General features: G+C 40.4%; 3 protein-coding genes across 8 annotated transcripts in view; 1 reads left to right on the plus strand and 2 right to left on the minus strand.

Moving 5' to 3' along the window:
- Positions 1-183: 183 nt before the first annotated feature.
- Positions 184-5,132, minus strand: zgc:113276 (uncharacterized protein LOC553748 homolog). 4 transcript variants are annotated; one of them, XM_049716981.2, is made up of 10 exons: positions 5,017-5,132; positions 4,346-4,547; positions 3,965-4,113; positions 3,678-3,893; positions 2,129-2,495; positions 1,817-1,950; positions 1,421-1,660; positions 889-1,050; positions 433-522; positions 184-348 (listed from the first exon to the last, which is right to left on the minus strand). In XM_049716981.2, exons 1-10 carry the CDS (start codon positions 5,107-5,109, stop codon positions 184-186), a joined length of 1,818 nt encoding a protein of 605 aa, XP_049572938.1. In that variant the 5' UTR covers positions 5,110-5,132. The 4 variants fall into 4 exon arrangements, with proteins under 4 accessions (XP_049572938.1, XP_049572939.1, XP_049572937.1 ...); XM_049716982.2 differs by having other exon boundaries at positions 2,129-2,281; positions 2,369-2,495; positions 4,346-5,066; XM_049716980.2 differs by having other exon boundaries at positions 3,965-4,110; positions 4,346-5,065.
- Positions 5,133-6,579: 1,447 nt separating this feature from the next.
- Positions 6,580-10,021, plus strand: LOC125966799 (uncharacterized). The gene is made up of 7 exons (XM_049717261.1): positions 6,580-6,739; positions 6,835-6,953; positions 7,072-7,168; positions 7,400-7,772; positions 8,520-8,645; positions 8,731-8,861; positions 9,716-10,021. The coding sequence occupies exons 1-7, from the start codon at positions 6,728-6,730 to the stop codon at positions 9,941-9,943; spliced, it is 1,086 nt and encodes a 361-aa protein (XP_049573218.1). The 5' UTR covers positions 6,580-6,727; the 3' UTR covers positions 9,944-10,021.
- Positions 9,043-18,884, minus strand: part of ace2 (angiotensin I converting enzyme 2) — a 48,903-nt gene continuing 39,061 nt past the window's right edge. For all 3 annotated transcript variants that reach the window (XM_049717258.1, XM_049717256.2, XM_049717257.2), the window contains 18 exons: positions 15,894-18,854; positions 15,656-15,814; positions 15,439-15,532; positions 14,881-15,024; positions 14,649-14,764; positions 14,472-14,577; positions 14,279-14,370; positions 13,896-14,068; positions 13,201-13,427; positions 12,727-12,871; positions 12,527-12,625; positions 12,144-12,266; positions 11,796-11,974; positions 11,585-11,643; positions 11,410-11,507; positions 11,211-11,327; positions 10,680-10,877; positions 9,043-10,603 (listed from right to left, as the gene is read on the minus strand). In XM_049717258.1, the coding sequence (XP_049573215.1) occupies positions 10,501-10,603; positions 10,680-10,877; positions 11,211-11,327; positions 11,410-11,507; positions 11,585-11,643; positions 11,796-11,974; positions 12,144-12,266; positions 12,527-12,625; positions 12,727-12,871; positions 13,201-13,427; positions 13,896-14,068; positions 14,279-14,370; positions 14,472-14,577; positions 14,649-14,764; positions 14,881-15,024; positions 15,439-15,532; positions 15,656-15,814; positions 15,894-16,082 (2,421 nt within the window). In that variant the 5' untranslated portion in view covers positions 16,083-18,854 and the 3' untranslated portion in view covers positions 9,043-10,500. The remainder of the gene's footprint in view (positions 10,604-10,679; positions 10,878-11,210; positions 11,328-11,409; positions 11,508-11,584; positions 11,644-11,795; positions 11,975-12,143; positions 12,267-12,526; positions 12,626-12,726; positions 12,872-13,200; positions 13,428-13,895; positions 14,069-14,278; positions 14,371-14,471; positions 14,578-14,648; positions 14,765-14,880; positions 15,025-15,438; positions 15,533-15,655; positions 15,815-15,893; positions 18,855-18,884) is intronic.

The raw sequence follows: 18,884 nt of genomic DNA on the forward strand, positions 1-18,884 counted from the left end.
CAGTACATTAAATGTATCATAAAATGTATAATAGATCTTAACGTATTTGCTGATTCCTACAGAAACATGCATGTCAACGATTATTGAGAATATTCTTCACCATAAATCAAAATAAAACTGGAATTAAAAAAAGAAAAAAAACTACACTTGATGAATATGCTCACGTTTGCATGCATAATGTAGTTACAGCCATAAAAGTCCTTGCATTTGCTGAATATATTCTTCAGTTTTAGATCTCCCTGCTCTCAGCTCAGTCACTTCCATGTTGCTGTGATGGCGCAGGATGTGCTTGGCAATTCTCATACTGGCTGCCTGTCCACCTGCCAGGTTTACTGCATGAGGTCCAACCTGTGGGTGGGCAAGAGTAAAACCTCACGTGGATTATTTGCTGTCTATCACGCTATTGTTTTATACTTTCTTTTTTTTTTTTACCTGAAGAGCAGTGTACTGCCCCATCAAGTAAAGAGGGCACCCCTCTGCCCATTGTAAATTCTCTGATATGCATGGCCAGCCATCCAGCACCTTCGTGGGAACACATGAACAGTGATGCCAAAACAGTTTATCATTTCAAAATTGACGTAACCTTTAAAATAAATGTCTCTCCATAACTTCAGCTAGCAACCTAGGCCAAATTGTTCCCCTCCCCTAATCTGCAAGTAGGACACACGTCACTATAGTGTACAGGTAGTTCCTTATTTCCATTAGCCAGGGCTTTGGCGGCATCTAGTGGCAGGTTACAAAAAGTCACAAAAAATGCAAAGATTCCCCGAATGCCTGAGGCAGGCTAAATAAAACCCCAAAGAAAAAACAGATACATTTGTGAATAGTGAACCAAAAATACGTACATGCAATGAGTTGACTTCCAGATATCTAAGGTCTTATCCTCACCTGTATTGGGAATTCCTTCATCACGTCAGAGAGCAAAGGGTCCTGTTTGACATCAAGTTTACACCCAGTGGCCAACCAAATCATGTCTCCTATCCAGTGGTCTCCATTGCTAAGGGACAGCCTCCAGGTTTGACCCTTGTAGCACCAGATGGCTTCACTCACCTGCCCAGAGATTCACACGGGTTTCTGGGCATTGAATCATGACGCAAAACTTTGTGATTCATCAGGCGTCATGCTTTGGCCTCCTGAAATTCCCTTCTCCATTTTCAATTTCAACAATAGAATGCCTTAAACCTTGAAGAATTTCTTGACTAAAGAGTGGAAGTTGTTAAACCTTCAAAGGACAGATCTGAAATTTTATTCATTTGTTCCTTCCTTTTGTTTCCCCTATACTTTGGTCCTTATCGTGGATAAGATCACATGGCTACGTTATATCTTCCGTTCCTCGGTCTGGGTACTTTGCACATCGTCATTGTTCTCTGCCATCAGTCACAATTCAATCTCACGTCAGTATAACTTCCATGCAATTTACCTGACAATACGTCTTCACAGCCACCTGTCCTTTCAAAATAAATGGCTGCAATTGGATGTAGGCCTCTGGGGTGACAGCACCTCCTTTCCTTGCCTGACGAATCATAGCCAGTCGCTTGTGAAGACTCCTTTCATTAAAGAACTGTCTGAGGAAGGCTTGGCCATCCATCTTGATGCCATGCTCCACATGGGAGTAACGACCCACCAGGCTTTCCACATCGCCCACATCAAACTGTTTTATCTGTGAGACACATGTTAAAAAAAACTGTCAGTTATTCTCTGTGGAGTGTCATATATGCAGTGGAAGTCCAAATACTCTGTTAAAGTACTTTAGTGTAGCTTTTAGTGAGTACTTTTGCCACCTCTGCATAGTAGGTGTAGTATAGTGTTGATGGACCTGGAGGTGCTTTCTCATGACCCATGTCACATGACTGGCCCCTTGCTGCAGTGCGATGGAGACGACATGAGCGCTGGTCAGACCTCCTCCAACTACCATTACTCTCTGGCCTGCCTCACACACCGCACATGAGCCTAGAGACACATAGGGATGTCATAGGTTGGGGATAAAACCTCTAAAAATATAAACAACCAAATAAGGTGATATTTGCGGTTTGGTAATAAAACTATTGCATATGGAATATTGGTGAATTTGTTGATGGGTTTGATTCATTAATGGTTTGATATGTCGTCTTTGAATGCAAACTCTTACCTTGTGTGAAATCACAAGTGTCGTTGAGGTTTTGCTGGGTCCTTGATAGTGAGTGCATGAGGTGCACAGTGTGTCGCAGGCGCTCGTCTGGATAGCTCTCCTCGATCTGAGTTACCCACTGCGGGATGTTTGCCATCTGGGCACGGGTGGGCCCTGTTGCCATTACCAACTGTTGAGCTTTGAGCACGACGCCATCTTCAAGATGGACTTGGAAATGTTTCACTCTTTTCTTGTTCCCACCTCCTTGTCTTAAAGCATTTCCATTTATTGTGTTGTCCTCTTGGCACATTTGGTCATCTTCAGTCACCGCGGAGATGCGGGTAACAGTTCCCTTTACAAGCACCTTGTCCAAGTTGTATTTCTCCACCTGTATGTTCATATCCAAACATTTCCATCCAGTTTAGACTCTTTTAAGTATTTAGCATGCATTTTTTTCGGAATGTTGGGGAAAGCTGGAGCACTCAAAGAAAATGCAACACAAACGTACATTGAAGCAAACATGCAAACTTAAAACTTGAGTTAAGACTCGAACCCACGGAAGGCCACCAAAAAGGCACCCAAAGTAACCCAAATTGCGTGAAATAGTTAACCCAGCACTTGGTCCCAAAAGAACCCACCCAAATTCAAAGTCCAACCCACTGTGCGTGTTTAAAATAATTAACCCACTGTTGGGTAATGGTGACCAAATTTGCTCGGGTCAAGAGCTACCCAGCAAGTGCGCTAGCATTTTTTTGTCTAGGAAAGTGCAATAATCCATCCATCCATCCATCCATTTTCTGAACCGCTTAGTCCCCACGGGGGTCGCGGGCGTGCTGGAGCCTATCCCAGCCGTCATCGGGCAGTAGGCGGGGGACACCCTGAACTGGTTGCCAGCCAATCGCAGGGCACACAGAGACAGACAACCAATCTCACTCACACTCACACCTAGGGACAATTTTGGAGTCTTCAATCGGCCTACCAAGCATGTTTTTGGAATGTGGGAGGAAACCGGAGTGCCCGGAGAAAACCCACGCGGGCCCGGGGAGAACATGCAAACTCCACACAGGGAGGGCCGGAGGTGGAATCGAACCCGCACCCTCCTAACTGTGAGGCGGACGTGCTACCCAGTGCGCCACCGAGCCGCCCCAAGTGCAATAATAAAAACATAAATAAATGTAATATGGCATCATTGTGAAACAATATTGGAGTGTTTGAGCAAGACATACTATTTTAATCGATCATATCCAAACAATAACCTCATTGATTAATTTGTTCATCTTTAAAATGTCATGTTTTTTTTTAAATAGGAATTACATTTGAAAGAAAAAAAAAAAGTACACATCAAGCAGCAATGTATGGATCTTCAATAAAAGAAGCCCCTATCTACTCTAAGCAAGGTAAGGCGTTGGGTTTATATCACATCAAAAATGAGAAAACATTGGGCATAACAGCAAAATGCAAACATAGATTAATAAATGAATAAATAAATAGAAATGTAAGGTTTAGTTGAATATGTATGTTAATTCAACACGTCATGCTGAAGAGTAAGACACATAACAGACAGTCCAACCTGAGCTTTAAAGAAATCCACACTCAGTTGAGTTCCTGGCAGACTGAAGGACAAACTGTTCTTGAGGTTGGAGGAGACATTCAGACGTTTTCGCTCTTTGCTTCCGAGCCGTGTGTCATTGAAGAAAGCGTTGTCATCCAGAATACGCACCCGGTCGGGGAGACTATGCAGCTCAGTGGAACGATTGTGCCTCACCACAAACTCCTGCAGTGCTGTCTGACAAAAAGCACACACATACGCATGAACGCCTTGTTTTAACATCACATGTTGTTGCTTTGTGTTTCTACCTTGTCGACAGGGTCCGTGTGCACAAGTGTGTGCGAGCGCAGATGAGGGATGCTTAGGGCTGTGAATTGACTCTTCCACAAAGAAGTCCACTCTCCATAGGTGTCAACCACTTGGAGGCTGATGACGGACGGCCGGATGACGCCTTCTGCTAATGAGTCAATATTATAACAACACAATTCTGTGGCACAAAGATGCCACAAGCAAAGCAAATCACAGACGATAGCTTCAATGTATTTTTTTTTTGTACACTAAATCCCCCTTCATTGTGGGTTCAGGGGTTCTTAGTCCCATATTTTGTCTTTTTTTTAACGAGTAATAACCCTTTTATTGTTCTAAATATCATCTATGATAGAAACATAGTATTTGTGAAGATACTGTACCATTTGTTACCTCCCTCTTTGTGTTGTCATTGGTTTGCCGGGTAATGGTTTTGTGGTCGAGCTCAGTTTCAGTGTGGGATGGGGGCAGGTGTGACTCTCGTCCTGGATTGGAGTTGTGTTCGGGGTACAAGGGTGATAGCGTGCTGGCCAGGGTCAAGGCATGAGGACCGCCCCCAATTATCAACACATCCAGCATCACCATCTGAAGACATTCATGCACGTGGGGCAGCAACATTTTTGAATGACCCTTTTTTTTCTGGGGGCAATTCTTTGTTATGTTTTTCAAGAGGAAAAAAAGTAATAAGCAACCATATGATGGTATTCGTCCAGCTTTACTGTTTATCATATTTTTTGCTGGGTTTGACACAACCGTGTTAGATACCCAGGCACCTACAAAAACACCTTTCAACAATATTGCTGAACAAATTGTTGACAAATAAGTTAACTTGTGTTCATATCCGATTTTAATTAGAGCATTACTATACTTATATTTTTTACAGCATGTTTGAATGGCATTTAAAAATAGAGATGATTGCAAATGTTCATAGCACAGCAAACAACAAATCCAAGTCTTTCACTCAGTACTGTATATGCCACCCCTAACTACAATAATAAAGATAGAATCAATCACTTTAACAAAGCATCATGCAGAATTGATTGGCTTACTGCACCTTGAAGCGCTTGGACAGTCCGCTTGTGTCCTTTGCAAAAATGTTTTGCCGTCTCAGTTGTTGGGAGGACATGAAACTTGGCGGCAGTGCCATGTGCTTCTCATGTAACTCAATCCAACTACATGTTCAGCTGCCTGGCCCAGGGATGACTGGATATAGCGTCAGTGTCTAAATATACAATAAACACGGGGGTGTATATTTGCATTTTAACCTTTTTGTTGGGATACATGAATGCTAATGCCAAACTTTGGTTGTCTTACCGTGTATCATTGTATTGAAATCTGTTGGAGCATTTTTTCCCTATATGATTGATATCATGAGTGGAGTTTTCTTTCTTTTGGTATTTTGCTTGATTAGCACAGATAGAAGAGGGCGTTTGCGCCGTTGTGGGATGAAACGCAGCGTTCCCTTTCAAATCAAAAATATCAGAAGATTTTTTGTTGTGTGAAATTTGTGCGACTGTGTAATACTGTTTGTTGTATCATGTTGTATGTCTTGGATATTGCGTAAATAAAAAACTCAAACTCAAAAGTTTACAGTGCTAGCCTAATTATATTCATATTTGGCCCTATCACATCTTCTGACCAAATTCTGAATGACTGTTCTGATACTCTCTAGTGTTGCTAGTTTGGCATGATGCGTGATGAATTAAATATGCATTCATTGCACTAACAAGAGGAACTCTGAGGAGACCCAACAGTGACTATTTGTACTGTATATATTCAAAAGAAATGATTAACTATTATAGTACCTTTTCAAAGTAATCTAAATGATAAATAAAATATTATTTCTGTCAGTTGCGTTGAGTAAACAGTTGAAGTTTCAGTGTTGATAAATGTGAGTGTGACATACTGACTCTGTGGTCTGAGTTGTTCCGATTTCTGTGTAACTGACAGTTAATATCAAGACTGTTTTATTGAAGAGTCACAGAGGAAGTTGAATCCTTTCAGTTCCCATGTCAGTGAAATACTGTACAACTGAGGACTTCCATTTCCTCATCTGCTAGTGTTTGCTCATAAACTACAGAGACGCATTCACTGATTAAGGAAGTGAATGAACACCACATTGTGGTGTACTCCATTAGGTTGATATACCAAAATGAGTACACAACTCACATTTTTGTTTTTTCCATTATACAGTATAACATTGGCAAAAAAGTGAGTGAAAATTTCAATTAACCGTTTTTCATCCCTGCGACTAGTTGGTGTTACCGTCTCAGGTGACTAAAATAAATCTGTTGCTATTGCTCTCTGAATCTTTCATACTGGTCCCTGGAATTTCAATGTCTAAAGATATGAAAAAATAACAGTTGCACTACAAAAACATGGCCTGAAACTGGCCAAGATCATCAGACCGCAATCTGTCGTCTGATGAGACCAAGATAAATTTAGCTGGTTCAGAGAGCATCAAGCTTGTGTGAGGAATGGAACAACAAGCATGAAGTCATGTGTGGTGATGTGGGTGTAACCCTAGAAAGTCATATTTTCAATATGATAATAATATCACATTGATGTGAAGGATCCCAAACCGAGGTTCTTGTTTCTGACGCAATCTGCAGCTTGCTGAGCGTCAATCCAATATCAATTCCGCAATTTTTGTGGCCTCTGCTCGCTACTTCCTCTTCTGTTCAGGGCAGAAATATAAAACAGGATACAGGAGTTCACTCTTAGTTGTGCTACTCGGTCAAGAGCAACTGCGAATTGTCAGCGACATGGATGTGGCGGTGGGTGACCAAAGCTTCTTACTTTTTTCTCCGCAAAGGCACATTTATGTGGAGAGATTCAGATTCAAATGGGTTGTTTTCTTTCCACATGGAAGGATTCTCTTGTAAATGGAAGCGTGCTAATAGTTCACCAGCTCCGTGAGGGGAAGCACCAGTATGAAGTGGAAAATGTTGTCAAGCAACAAAACCCAACAGGAGGAAAACTAGCCATAAGGTATTTGGAAAATGAAGTCAGACAAATAAGTATTATTGAATTGATTAATATTAATGATTAATTAAAGTTAATTTGACCCATTCAAGGGTGCTGAAAATTCCCTTTTTTTTTTTTTTAGGAGAGGAGACAAGCTGGTGCAGATAAATGGCAATGACCTGCAGGATCTAACCCCTGAGCAGCTGGCTCAGGCCATAGCGGAGGGTCAGCCAATGTTGGTGGGATGATGTTATTCATCAGCATTCTGTCCGTCTATCCGTCCGACTATCATTGGCAAAACAGGAAAGCCTTCTGCACTGTCATAAGTGCAGGCTCACATTTACAAAATAAATGTTAAGTTTCTTCAACCAGTCCGATTTTAAATGGGCCTGACCGCAAAGTAATAACAATCATGTCTGAATTTTCACGCCCTCAAATTGACAACGCTGAGCTCTTATTTTTGTTATCAGACAGTGCACAAGTCAGGCAGGAAGGAGCACAGTGAGCGGCTGTGCTCATCGGAAGATGCTCTCCACCCCGTCTCCAAGGAGGTTACCATATTTGAATTCAGCAAGGAAATGGTGCGAGAGGAAGACCTGCAGCAGAGTGATTTGAGGGGTGACGAAGAAGAAAATGGTGGACCTGAGGACCAACTTTGCCCAGCTGAGGATGGGCAGAACGAGTGGGAAAGCAACTTGCTTATAGTAACCATGACTGAAACGAACTTTTCCGTGTTGAGAGGGAGGGGCTGCGATGCCGGGAGCAGCTGCCGTGGATGTCATGGGACAGGATGTACCCTCAACGACATTGTCATGGTGGCAAAGTCCAGCACGGTAACGCTTGGTGAGTTTGTTTGTTTTGAAACAAAATAATATAGTCTCTTCAGGATTGATTCTCTATAAATAATAAAGTGCAGGTGATGGAAAGGCACTCTTCCTTTACAAATGAAGGTGACACCAGGTCAAAGCATCACACAATTGGCGATGTCCATGAGCTTCACTGACTGCAAAAAGTGTTCAAAAAAATAATACTAACATTGCAGTTAACCACTAGTCACAAAAAACTGAAATAATCCTCTTACAAGTGAAAATTCATGGAGGAAACTAGCTTTACAAGTGACCTGAATTTCACCGTCTCTAAACCTTGAACTGGTCTATGTTTCATTACTAGCACAACTTGCAAGAAGTTAAATGGGGAATAAAAAAATCACAACAGATGCACAGAATGATTCATAAAAATTTCCACTTTTCTGGCTTTTTGTGACTCTTCCACTCTTTCCTTATATCTGTTGCAACTTATGGCTGAAACTCATAGCGCAGTGACTATACTTCCCTGACAAAATTCTTTTTGAGGCCTACTTCTCGTGTCCACTCTTAAAATTTACAGTGGAAAACAATCATGGGCTGCCATGTTGTTGCCAGCGTTGGAATTTGATGCAAAATCAACTTGAAGCGCAACAAAATTGTGTTATAAAAGTGTACCCAAAAATATCCGTGTCTGTGTGTGCGCAAGATGATCAACCTCCATTATGTTTATCTTACCAATGAATTCAAAACAAATAGAAACTTATTTTGCTTTGTTGTTTGACAGTTTCAAGAGGAGGGGGCACTTTCAAACTAATGAAGGCATTGAACACCGCAGTGGAGCATGTGGCCTCGCACAAATATCTCAAAAGCCTCTGCTCAGAGAAGACTCTATATGCTTCGCCTCAACCAGGTTTTTGATACAGTCCAACAGATTAGAAGAAATTACACTGTTGCTTTCTTTGTAAGGACAATTCTCTCCATGTTTTTATGTTCAGCGAAAATGACCATCTACCACTACAAGTCAACTTGTTTGGACCCGGATTTCCCAGTGGTTTTGAACTTCACAGACTCTGACTGCTTTCTCAAGTGCTTCAAGACAGAAGAGAAGGTGGTCCTGCAAGTGGAGGTATTGACAATGTCTCTTTTGGAATTGGAAAATTTCGACGGTAATTGAGTAAGTTCACCTGTGTAATTGCACTTAGATACCAGTAGGTGGTACTAAAGCATTTATCCGTTTGACCAATGTTTTTGCGTGACTACATGAAACTACTCCCCCTGTTTTAACATAGTTTCTTAGGCCCAAGATATTACCAAAACAGCAATTTTATGTTCTACATATGGCCTGAGTAGGAAAAAAATTAGATACATTTTCCCGTGAATAACGTACTGTGACAGCAATTGCTGTACCACACAATTGCGTTTAATAAAATGGGGTAACTTATCAAACCTACAAATACAAAATGAAAACTGCTGCAAGGAACAATGAGCTCATGTGAACATAAAAATTCATGCGTAGTGAATGGCTAACTGACTGACAAAGGCACTACAATGATTGTGTGACTTTTGGCTTAATTACACTCTCTAAAACCATTTTTTCATATTTTCTTTGTTTGTGTTTTAATATCTATAAAAGAAACAAATAATATAATTTCACTTTATCGTAATGGAGACAATGTGTTTCATAAACAGAAGGCCAGCCCAGTCTCAAAAACCTGCCTGTGTATATTTGATGGCCATTAGAGATGTATGCAATTTTTTAAATCCCAAAATTACTGAAAAACAAACAAATAAAAACAAAATCAGGAATAAATTGATGATAAAGTTTTGGGGGGTTAGCTACTCAAAACAAAAATGAAAAGAAAGCAAAAAAAAGACAATTGGCATGATACGTTTAAAACAAAATCAAGCACCGTAAATGTTTTTTTTTTTTTTTTTTTTTTCCATTTCCATGCCGCATTCTTACCATGTTTGTTTTTGTAGGCAGTGGATAAGAAGACGCTGAAAAGCATTTCAATGAATGATGAGCGCAAACTTTGTTTCGTCTTCTACATGACGTCGGACAGCACAAAGCAGCGCAAGTTTGAATCTGCACTCTACAGGGGATGGTACATCCAAATTACCACTTCAGCTTCAACAGACTCTGTACAAATGGCTAAGTCAGATGGACGGCAAGGAATTCAGTCATTCCTCTTCATCATTCAAACATAGAAATGATGAATGGTTTTTTTTTGTGTCTGTCTGTGTGCTTATAAAACCCAATTTTGTTGACATTTCATGAAAACACAATAGTGCTCTTTTCCTCTATACAAACACATTTTTACAATTTGTACATTGCATGGTATCATTTACCGTACATTGATATTACGATCAATATAATGAATTCAATTATATTATTATTTACATCATACACCTATTAACACTGATAAATAAACCTTAGCAATGCTATTGTGTACACAAAAGAAACAAAATATATTTAAAGGTATGTGAGGCTTTGTTTTAGTGCTATATAAGTACATATTTTACAACACAGTCCAGTGCTGCATTATTAGTTTCACAAACACTACTCGTAAAAAAAATTGGGGAAATTGAACTTCCCCAAAAGCTGAATGTTCCTAACTTATAGAGTAGTTTAACTATCCATAGTAAAATAACTGAAGGTGCAAAAATAAGTTTCTACCTGTGATATGATGTTATTTCAAAGAGGCCTGGTGCTGTGCTCACATTAATTTTCATTCGAGGTGGGGAAAAAAACCACACATCATTCTTCAGAGACCGGTTTGTTCATCACTACTATCCTCATAAGCTCTGTTGGTCTGTCCGTTGGCCTCAGGCTCGTAGGGATTTTCCACCACCGTGCTTTTCCGGTTCCTGCAAGAGAACATGAACATAACGTGATGTGGTTGTAAGTGACGCGTGTGTCGAACATCAAGGAACGTCAGCTTACTTCTTTTTGCGGTCTTTGATGCCAGAGATAATGAGGAAGAGTCCCATGAGCACCACCACTCCCATGATCACTCCAAACACCACCAGCCACACCTCCACCGGTTGCTCCACGGGAGGTGAAAGGGTTGCTGGGATACCGTCAAACTCCAGTGTGTGGTCGTCCAGTTGGAAAGCATCGTTGAGTCGGCCTCGGGATAGTCTGCCGTTCACACAAGACATATCAGTCTCATATCTTCCAGGAGAGGACTTTTCAAATTGGATAAAAAATTACAGCAACGCACAACACTTATCTAAATGAAGTTCCTCAACTCATTGAAATATTTACTGATGCCAAGATTCCACTTTGAATAAAGTTCCTGCACTCAGTTCAACAGCAAAATGACAGATGTTTTCGGCAGTGTCTAACTTAAGCTCCTCACCTCAACATACTTCCTTGGCACCAACATGCACAAGATAAATATGCGGTGGTCGAATGTCCTCAAACTTTTCTATGACAGTCAAATTGATTGAGATGTACAAAGTTGTGCCTCACCGTATAGCTGCCTTCAAATCTTCCTTTGGCACATATACGGACGGATTGTTTGGATCGGTGACCACAATGTAGAAGGAAATCCTGGGCGTTTGTTTGTAAGTTATAACGTTCTCCGCTCTGCAGATGCAAAACGAGAGAAATGCTGTCACACGGCAGCAGTAAGAAGTTGAAAAGACAAGACAGAGCCAAGCATACTGACGTGAAGAGGAGGGTGCTGTTCTTTTGGCTGTAGTACTGTCTCAGAGCGTAGGCCACGCTGGCTTTGAACAGGTACTGCTCGTTGGCGTTCCAGGAATACTACAACATCAGATTTTAGTTGATTAACACTTCCCATGACATTTTTGTCAAGCCATTTTGCAACACATAATACTTACAGCTTCATCACCCATGGCCATTTTTAAACTGAGCCTCACTTTGATGGCATAATCAGAATCTGCAAACAGAGTCAATGAATACATGTTACTTGCCTTCTTGTTTGGATAAATGTGATTGTCAAAGCAATACAGCATTTTACACGGGCCCAGGGAAGTTATTTTCCCCAAAACGTGGTGCATATGCTTTGGTTGTTGTTGTTCAATGACTTACATGGATCTACCGCTGCATCCCAGCCAACAACGCGGTTGTGTTTCATGTTGTCCTCCTTTAGCCACACGTAAAGTTTTTGGAAATAATCCAGCAGTGGTTTAGCGTCCATCTTGATATCTCCAGATATTGTATGTAAAGCTCGGGTCCACGACTGGGACCGACCCAACTCTAACATGTTCCTGACAAAACAATGATCGGTGATGACTGCTGAAAGGAAAACCCTGCCCACGACATAAGACAGCTACACAAACTCACAAGTTGTTCAGTAGTAGTTCCTAGAGTTGTGACGTCATGTTGCTGGTATAAAGAGGTGGATTAAATTGTTGATGGGAAAAGTAGTAATGTTACCTGAGTTTGGCGCCTGCGACTGTAGAACCGGTGATGTCACATGAAGACAAGGCATCGGAGTGACCAGCAGCATCACAAAGGGCTTTTTGAAACTGGAACTGGTAGATGGTTCTTGTGAAGTACCTGTATGTTAAGACATCAACAAAACACAACGACGATTGTTGTTCAAGTTTCAGATACATACAGTTTGGTTTTATGGATCTGTGTGTGTGTGTGTGTGTGTGTGTGTGTGTGTGTGTGTGTACATCTCACATCAGTGAAACCAACAATTTGTCCATTTTATTTTGTAATGTTTTGAATAGAGAATCCCTATTTGTAAATCTTAATTTAATTTGACCTTCTCTTAACTATTGAATTGAAATGTCTGACTGTTCAAATGTTACCTGATGAAGGAATAGTCTCCAGAAACGTGGAACAGAGCAGCGGGGTCACAGTAAGTTTCATCTCTCGGCACGGGCTCCACCACACCGACGAGCTCTCTCCTGTTATGTTCGACAACACGGATTGGAGAAGATTCAACCATTGGGGATTTCTATTGTTTCCAATCTCTGCTTGTAAGAATGCATATTGTCTGTCTGCCTACTTCATCTCCCACCAGCGTGCCATCCATTTATCCTCGGGGATGTTTCCTGCAAAGACCTGCCACCTCCACTCCTCCAGCATGTAGGTGAAAGGCAGAGTGGCTACAATAGTGAGCGCTTGCTTTAGAAGGAAGTTAATCTCTGTCTCTGTGGGCGTAAAATAAGAATGAAATTTTATGGATGTCGTTAAAATGACCTGTAGTGCTATAATTTTGCCACTTGATGGCAGTGTAAACAACTTTGATGGCCTGTTAGATGAGGCACAAACAGATGTGTGAGTTAGTTGATGAAAGAATAGCTGTAAATAAACAATAACAAATAATAAACAAGCACTGTATTGACAATAAATGAATCAAAATGGCATCTGAGTTACATTGGTACATTAATAAGAAACAATAATCGCGGGAGTGAAGGAAATACAGGGATAAATCTGTCACACTAAATAAATTCAATATTTTTGTAGAACTTTCTTTTACCGTTATCATAGGTGAAGTTAGAAGGCAGGAGGCCAAGGCTCTGCAGGTGCTTGGGTGTGGCGGCAGACAGGGACATGATTTCACCGACGGCCTCGTGGAAACCCTCGTTGGCGCCGTCTCTCAAGAGGTAGGGCAGGTTTCGGTACGCCATCTGGTACTGGTTGTGGCCCATCTCATGGTGGACAGTCAGAAAGTTCTCCATGTTGACTTGAGTGCACATTTTGATCCTAAGGGCGGCACAAGAAGTGTCAATGTTAGCAGTTTTATTGAGGAATAAAAACGTGTTATGATAGCATATCTGATATGGAGTAGCAATAAAACAGATTGCACCAATGTTTCTGATGAGTCATAGTCATAGAACGAACAAGAAATAAATGACGCTGGAAGTTGCCAGCAAACATCAAACACATGCAAGACTGAAGTAGGAAGGGTGAATTAAAACAATTTATAATGATTTGATAAGATATTTGCACATAAAGGGGTTAATAATAATTGTACCTTAATGTGCACTGAACACTCTTAATTATTGTAGAAATTAATTAAATGAAAGCAACATTTTTGTCATCATCTTTATTATATTTATTATAACCTGTTTGCCATTCTTTTAATTGTTGCTTTCGATTGTTCATCTTTGTTTATGATATAAATGTGTGCGCACGTGCGTGGACGTGTGCGTGTGTGTGTGACTGTGCTACCTAAAGTCTTCTCTGTTCCCCATGTCCCATGCTGTGGGATGGCAAACCACCTTGCGTCCATCCCCAGGTTTCACCAGCATTGAGTTGGTCCAAAAGTTGTCAAACATTTTGTACAGGCCCACCGACATAAAGAACTTCTCCGCCTCTTCGAATAGTCGCCGCTCAGTCCAGCCCTGAAATTCAAGATGATATCTCATGAAAATTGATGGACACAAACTTCCACGAGGTATTTGTGTACCCCTGTATTTGTGCACAAATATTTTTACAATTCTCTACACTCAGATTGACCAATAGAATGACTGAACAACAACAGCAACAAAAAAACAAAGCTGGTTGCTGTCTTTTGTGGTATTACTTTATAAACAGAAACAATTGTACTGTACCTTTTCTACCATTGTTTTGCTGACATCAATCTCACCCTGGTAGGGCATTGACAGAGGATACAAGTTGGTCCAAAATCTTCCCCACATGTCACCTAGTAAAATCATGATGCAAAACAGGAACAAGAAAATTGGAAACTTGAGTGTTTCCGATTAGTTGATGTGAATGAAAATCTGCAAATTGATGACACGGTACCCAAGAGATGGGCTGGCAGAGGTCCTTTTTCATCAATGTGGCCTGTGTGGACTTTCATCAGCTTTGCCCTCACATAGGCATGAAGCTCCTTGTATAAGGGCAGGATCTGTGGGAAGACATCTTGCTGTTTGGACATACTCGCTCTCTTTCATATTGGAGATTCCATGAAAGACGTACCTGTTTATAGATGGAGCGTACATCTTCCATTAGCCGATCCCTGGTATAATCGTATGGACTTTCCTCATCAATAGTCTCATAGTTATATCTCCAGTAAGCTCCATAGTCCTCAAAACCTTCAGGTGCATGTGTTAGAAGAGAAAATGAAAAATATCACTAGGTTAGTGAAGGGAATTTTGCAAGCCTTTATGTCAATGATTTAAAGAATGGAAAAGACTATGAGTGGGATCACCATTTAGTTTGGCAGCTTGGTTCTTCAGAAGCACATAGTCCTCGTAGAGTGGCCTCATCCTCTTGCCCACCTCTCTCCGCCATCCCTCCCACACGTGCAGAAGCTCTGAGTAGTTGCGGCTGGTGGACATCACGTGTTCCAGTCCTGTCAAAAAGCAGTGAGCGTACTTAATTGCCCAAGAGTATCGACTACCCCTCCCATTCATTTTTGTTTGCCACTGCTGTCAAGTGCTTGCTCATATGCTTTTTGAGGAGTGTGGATGTGTTGACCTGCTCAGGGTGTAAAGTGCTTATACTTTGATAACTTCTGATTTGAATTGGCACTATACAAATACATTATATGGGCTTGACCAGGCAACTGAAAAAAAAAGCCTGCCTGCAAGTGTGGCCATGCCAATAGAGCATTAAGCTTCTGTATCAATAAATGAAAATACTTTTCGCATGTTTTCAAAAAGTAATGTACATTTAAAAAAAAAAAATCAACAACTGTGCACCTTGTGTGTGTTAATTATAAACTACCCCATTCCATAAGAACTTGTGGCTTATTAACAGCGTGTACCTGGCTCCAAAGTCTGACAGTTTAGCGGGTCGTCCATCATGCACACAGTTGCTGTGCTGTAGATTGTACTCATGTCACTCATGATCTTGCTCAGCTGCGGGCAGATTTGAAACAAAATGGCAACATGATGAGATTTTGAAAAGTGCAACATGCACGGGGGGCAGCTTTGGAATAGACGAGAGCGTTTAAACAAATGGAACTGAAGCAACGGTCTTACGTGTGAAGCTTTATCCGGAGAGAGAGCACCGGCACCTTTGTCTTGTAGAGTGATGAGCTGTAATTTGATTTGAGGATCCTTGATTTCATTAATGGGGAATTTCTGAGCTTGTTCTGACCTTTCAGTGTAGAACTTGCCCCAAATTTGACCCTGTTCTGACTGGACGCATAAAAACAACCACAGTATGTATGTCATCAACACAATCTGGTTTGAAAATAAAAAGATCGCAAATTCTTACCAGTTTATCCGAGTTCTCCTTTGTGATGTCGGTATTGTAGGCCCATGATGCCAGTGAGTACTGGTACATAAGCGCACTGGCTTCCTCATCAAATTTCCGCAGGAACTCCTTTGCCTGGTTCTCCACAAGCGACGAAGTAGAGAGAGAACACCAGCAAGCCAGCACACAAAGTAAAATTTTTCCTGACATGCTGCGATCTATTCACAGTCACACACAATCACACTCTGACTAGGAAGGACACGTTCCTCTCTTATAAACTATCCATAATCTTCTGTACTGCCTTGGCCTTTGGACAGAGTCATAACGGAGGGTGTATCTGAGTTTTGGTTTACAGATAGCGTGCCTCACTCCAGTGGCGTCTGATAGAATACAGTGCTTGAAAACAAAATGACAGACATCTTTCGGAAGTTGTGACATGAGTTTGGTTCGGTTTATGAATGAGCATGTAGAAAAATTAACTATACTTAACATATGTACTGAATTAAAGATTAAGACAGCATTATGTATTGTATTTTGACAATCAGTATTACTGTATGATTTTGTTGGTGTCTTCCTTGTAAGTGTCTTATGAAAATCAATCACAGACATATTTGAAATAATAGTAAAAATCTACTCTATAGTTGCAATCATTTTACGCAAACATTTTTTAGCCACTGAGAGGAAGAGAAAAGAAGTGAGCTATTAAATCAAACTTTTTCGCTGACCATACCTAAAATAAAACTCTTTTATTCCCCATATTTTTTCCAATGTTTTAATCCACAGTGGAGTGTGTCAATCAAACCAAAGCAGTCATGTTCCTTATGTCAGAAAGACAACCATATCAAAGTTTGTCTTTTTTAAAAATTATTATTAAATTTCAATCTGATAAGGTTGGTCTTTCTTTTACTTGAGTGTCTTATTTGATCTTCATGATCCTATGATGCCAAGAAACAGGAAACAATAGAACAGTGCACGTTTTTATCTGCTAACAGTCATAAACAGCATGTGCCCTATTACGTCTTAAATGTCGATAAGAGAGCGGCAAAAGGTTATGCTGCACTGTAGTTTTCATGACCTGCACAAAACGATTACTTAACACTCGTTTCCCACCATTAAAAAATGTAACAACGCAACAATAGTGTTGAGAAGCAGTGTTTTCTTTTTCTTAATATTTTGGGGTGCCATTGACTTAAGTTAATGTGGGGGTACGTTTAAAGAACTGCACTTGTTTTCATAAAACACACACACAGTACTGATGTGTATAGAAATGTTATTAGAATGGAACAGCGACCTCTCTTGCTTGTGGTTGGTGTTGCAATCTTAATTCAATGTTTCGTTCCGTTGAAGTTGAACAACAATCAAAATGAATGTAAAAATTAAAGCAAGTGAACGCTGTAAAACACAAACATATTCATCTTCACGTACTAGGACAAGGTTTAACAGACTTTATTGAGACAAAACATTTATTTTACATTCAAAAGTTACATCTCACTTAACACGCATGCGTTAAAAAAATTCTTCTGTAAGGCATTTTCCTTTTTTCTACTATTCAGTTCACAATCCTAGTAAAGCTATAGGAGCATATTGTTTTAATAGTGTGTACAGTTTATATTTTTCTAATATGAGCAGACGCAATTTAATCAAAAGGAAAAATATTCAGTTTTTTCCTTTATAGTGCCAAGTTATTGACTGTTTATTGTAATTACCTGAAAGTAAAAACTAATTTTTAGGTTTGTACTAAAGTACATTTCAGACTCTTTTGCTTTATTTGTTTTTTAATTAATTTATTTATGATTTTTTTTATTTTTAAGGTTTCTGAAAATGCTAAAACAATCGTATGCAATTGCACTATTAGGCTAAGAATGTGCGTATATATATTTTTTTTTTTGCCACCTCTGCCTCACTGTCTAGAATGAGGTGGTAGGGCGCTGTCATTGGTGAATGAGGGGGCTTGTAATGGTTTCCCGTCGACCGACTGTGCGTCAATTCTTCAAATTTGCCCCAACAGCAGATTTAGAGCAGACATCTCTATACGGACTGAGCCTGGTGGCTATATGGGAATCATGGTGAATGATGGAGACAACAGGCCGGCTTAGTGGCTGTGCCACACATTCAGCAAAATGTGCTCACTGCACATTGTTTGTCAGGCAGCCCCTCTGCAAGTGACTCAATACAGTAAAACGCATTACACGACATGTGTGCTTTAATCCAAGACCATCCAAATAGCTTGATTATTAGCCTGTGCTGCACATTAAAAACGCCTAATTAAACATTATGAAGGAGGATTAGGGCCACAGTGAAAACAAGAAAAAATGTTACAGAAAAAAAAGTTGAAAATTTTTTATTGCTTGAGATCATGCACTATTACAACAAACCTTCATCACAAAGTTGAGTTTAGGCTGACTACATCAGCCATGAAGCACGCAAAGCTATGCTGGTGAGCAGTCAATGCAAGAACGATCAACATCCATTGGCACTGCCTGGATGAGCTCTATTTTGCAAATTTGAAAGGCGCAGTCCTCACTTCAGTTAGATTATATATTTGCATTTATTTGCATGTGCTCACTGTGCTATGAGGTTTGAAGACTACATGCAACATTTCAGTATATCTGGCTCAATACAGTATATCCAAATGTTCCTGGCACAGCCCCTTCGAAATTTTAGAACCCATTGTGGCCCACGTGTCAAATAATTTTGCCCACCCCTGGTATAAATAAAAGTGAACACTATTTTTCATTTACCAGTCCAAGGCTGTAAAATAAATAAATAAAACCAAGCACTGACACACACATGCAAAATTGCGAAACAGCGTGGCCGTGAAAGGTGAATGGCAATATAGCGAGGGAAAACTGTACATACAAATTGAAGAATGTCTTCCAAAGACTCTTGCTCACTTCCTGTCATCCCCTTAATACTGCTCACTCACAGCACAGCGGGTCAAGTACAGAGAAGAATCAATGGAACTGGAAACGACCGCTTGCCCTGAAAATGAAAGAGAGGTGCGTTAGGAAA

Source organism: Syngnathus scovelli, chromosome 4 (assembly GCF_024217435.2).
Source record: "Syngnathus scovelli strain Florida chromosome 4, RoL_Ssco_1.2, whole genome shotgun sequence".
Classification (NCBI taxonomy): domain Eukaryota; kingdom Metazoa; phylum Chordata; class Actinopteri; order Syngnathiformes; family Syngnathidae; genus Syngnathus; species Syngnathus scovelli.

Coding starts and splice junctions, on each gene's coding strand:
- LOC125966799 (XM_049717261.1), top strand. Junction 7,169..7,399: donor CGGAGGGTCAGCCAATGTTG/GTGGGATGATGT, acceptor TTTTGTTATCAG/ACAGTGCACAAGTCAGGCAG. Junction 8,862..9,715: donor AGGTGGTCCTGCAAGTGGAG/GTATTGACAATG, acceptor TTGTTTTTGTAG/GCAGTGGATAAGAAGACGCT.
- zgc:113276 (XM_049716979.2), bottom strand. CDS start 4,691: ATGATAAACAGTAAAGCTGGACGAATACCATCATATGGTTGCTTATTA. Junction 1,661..1,816: donor TCATGAGAAAGCACCTCCAG/GTCCATCAACAC, acceptor TGTGTCTCACAG/ATAAAACAGTTTGATGTGGG. Junction 1,051..1,420: donor CTGTGAAGACGTATTGTCAG/GTAAATTGCATG, acceptor ATCTCTGGGCAG/GTGAGTGAAGCCATCTGGTG.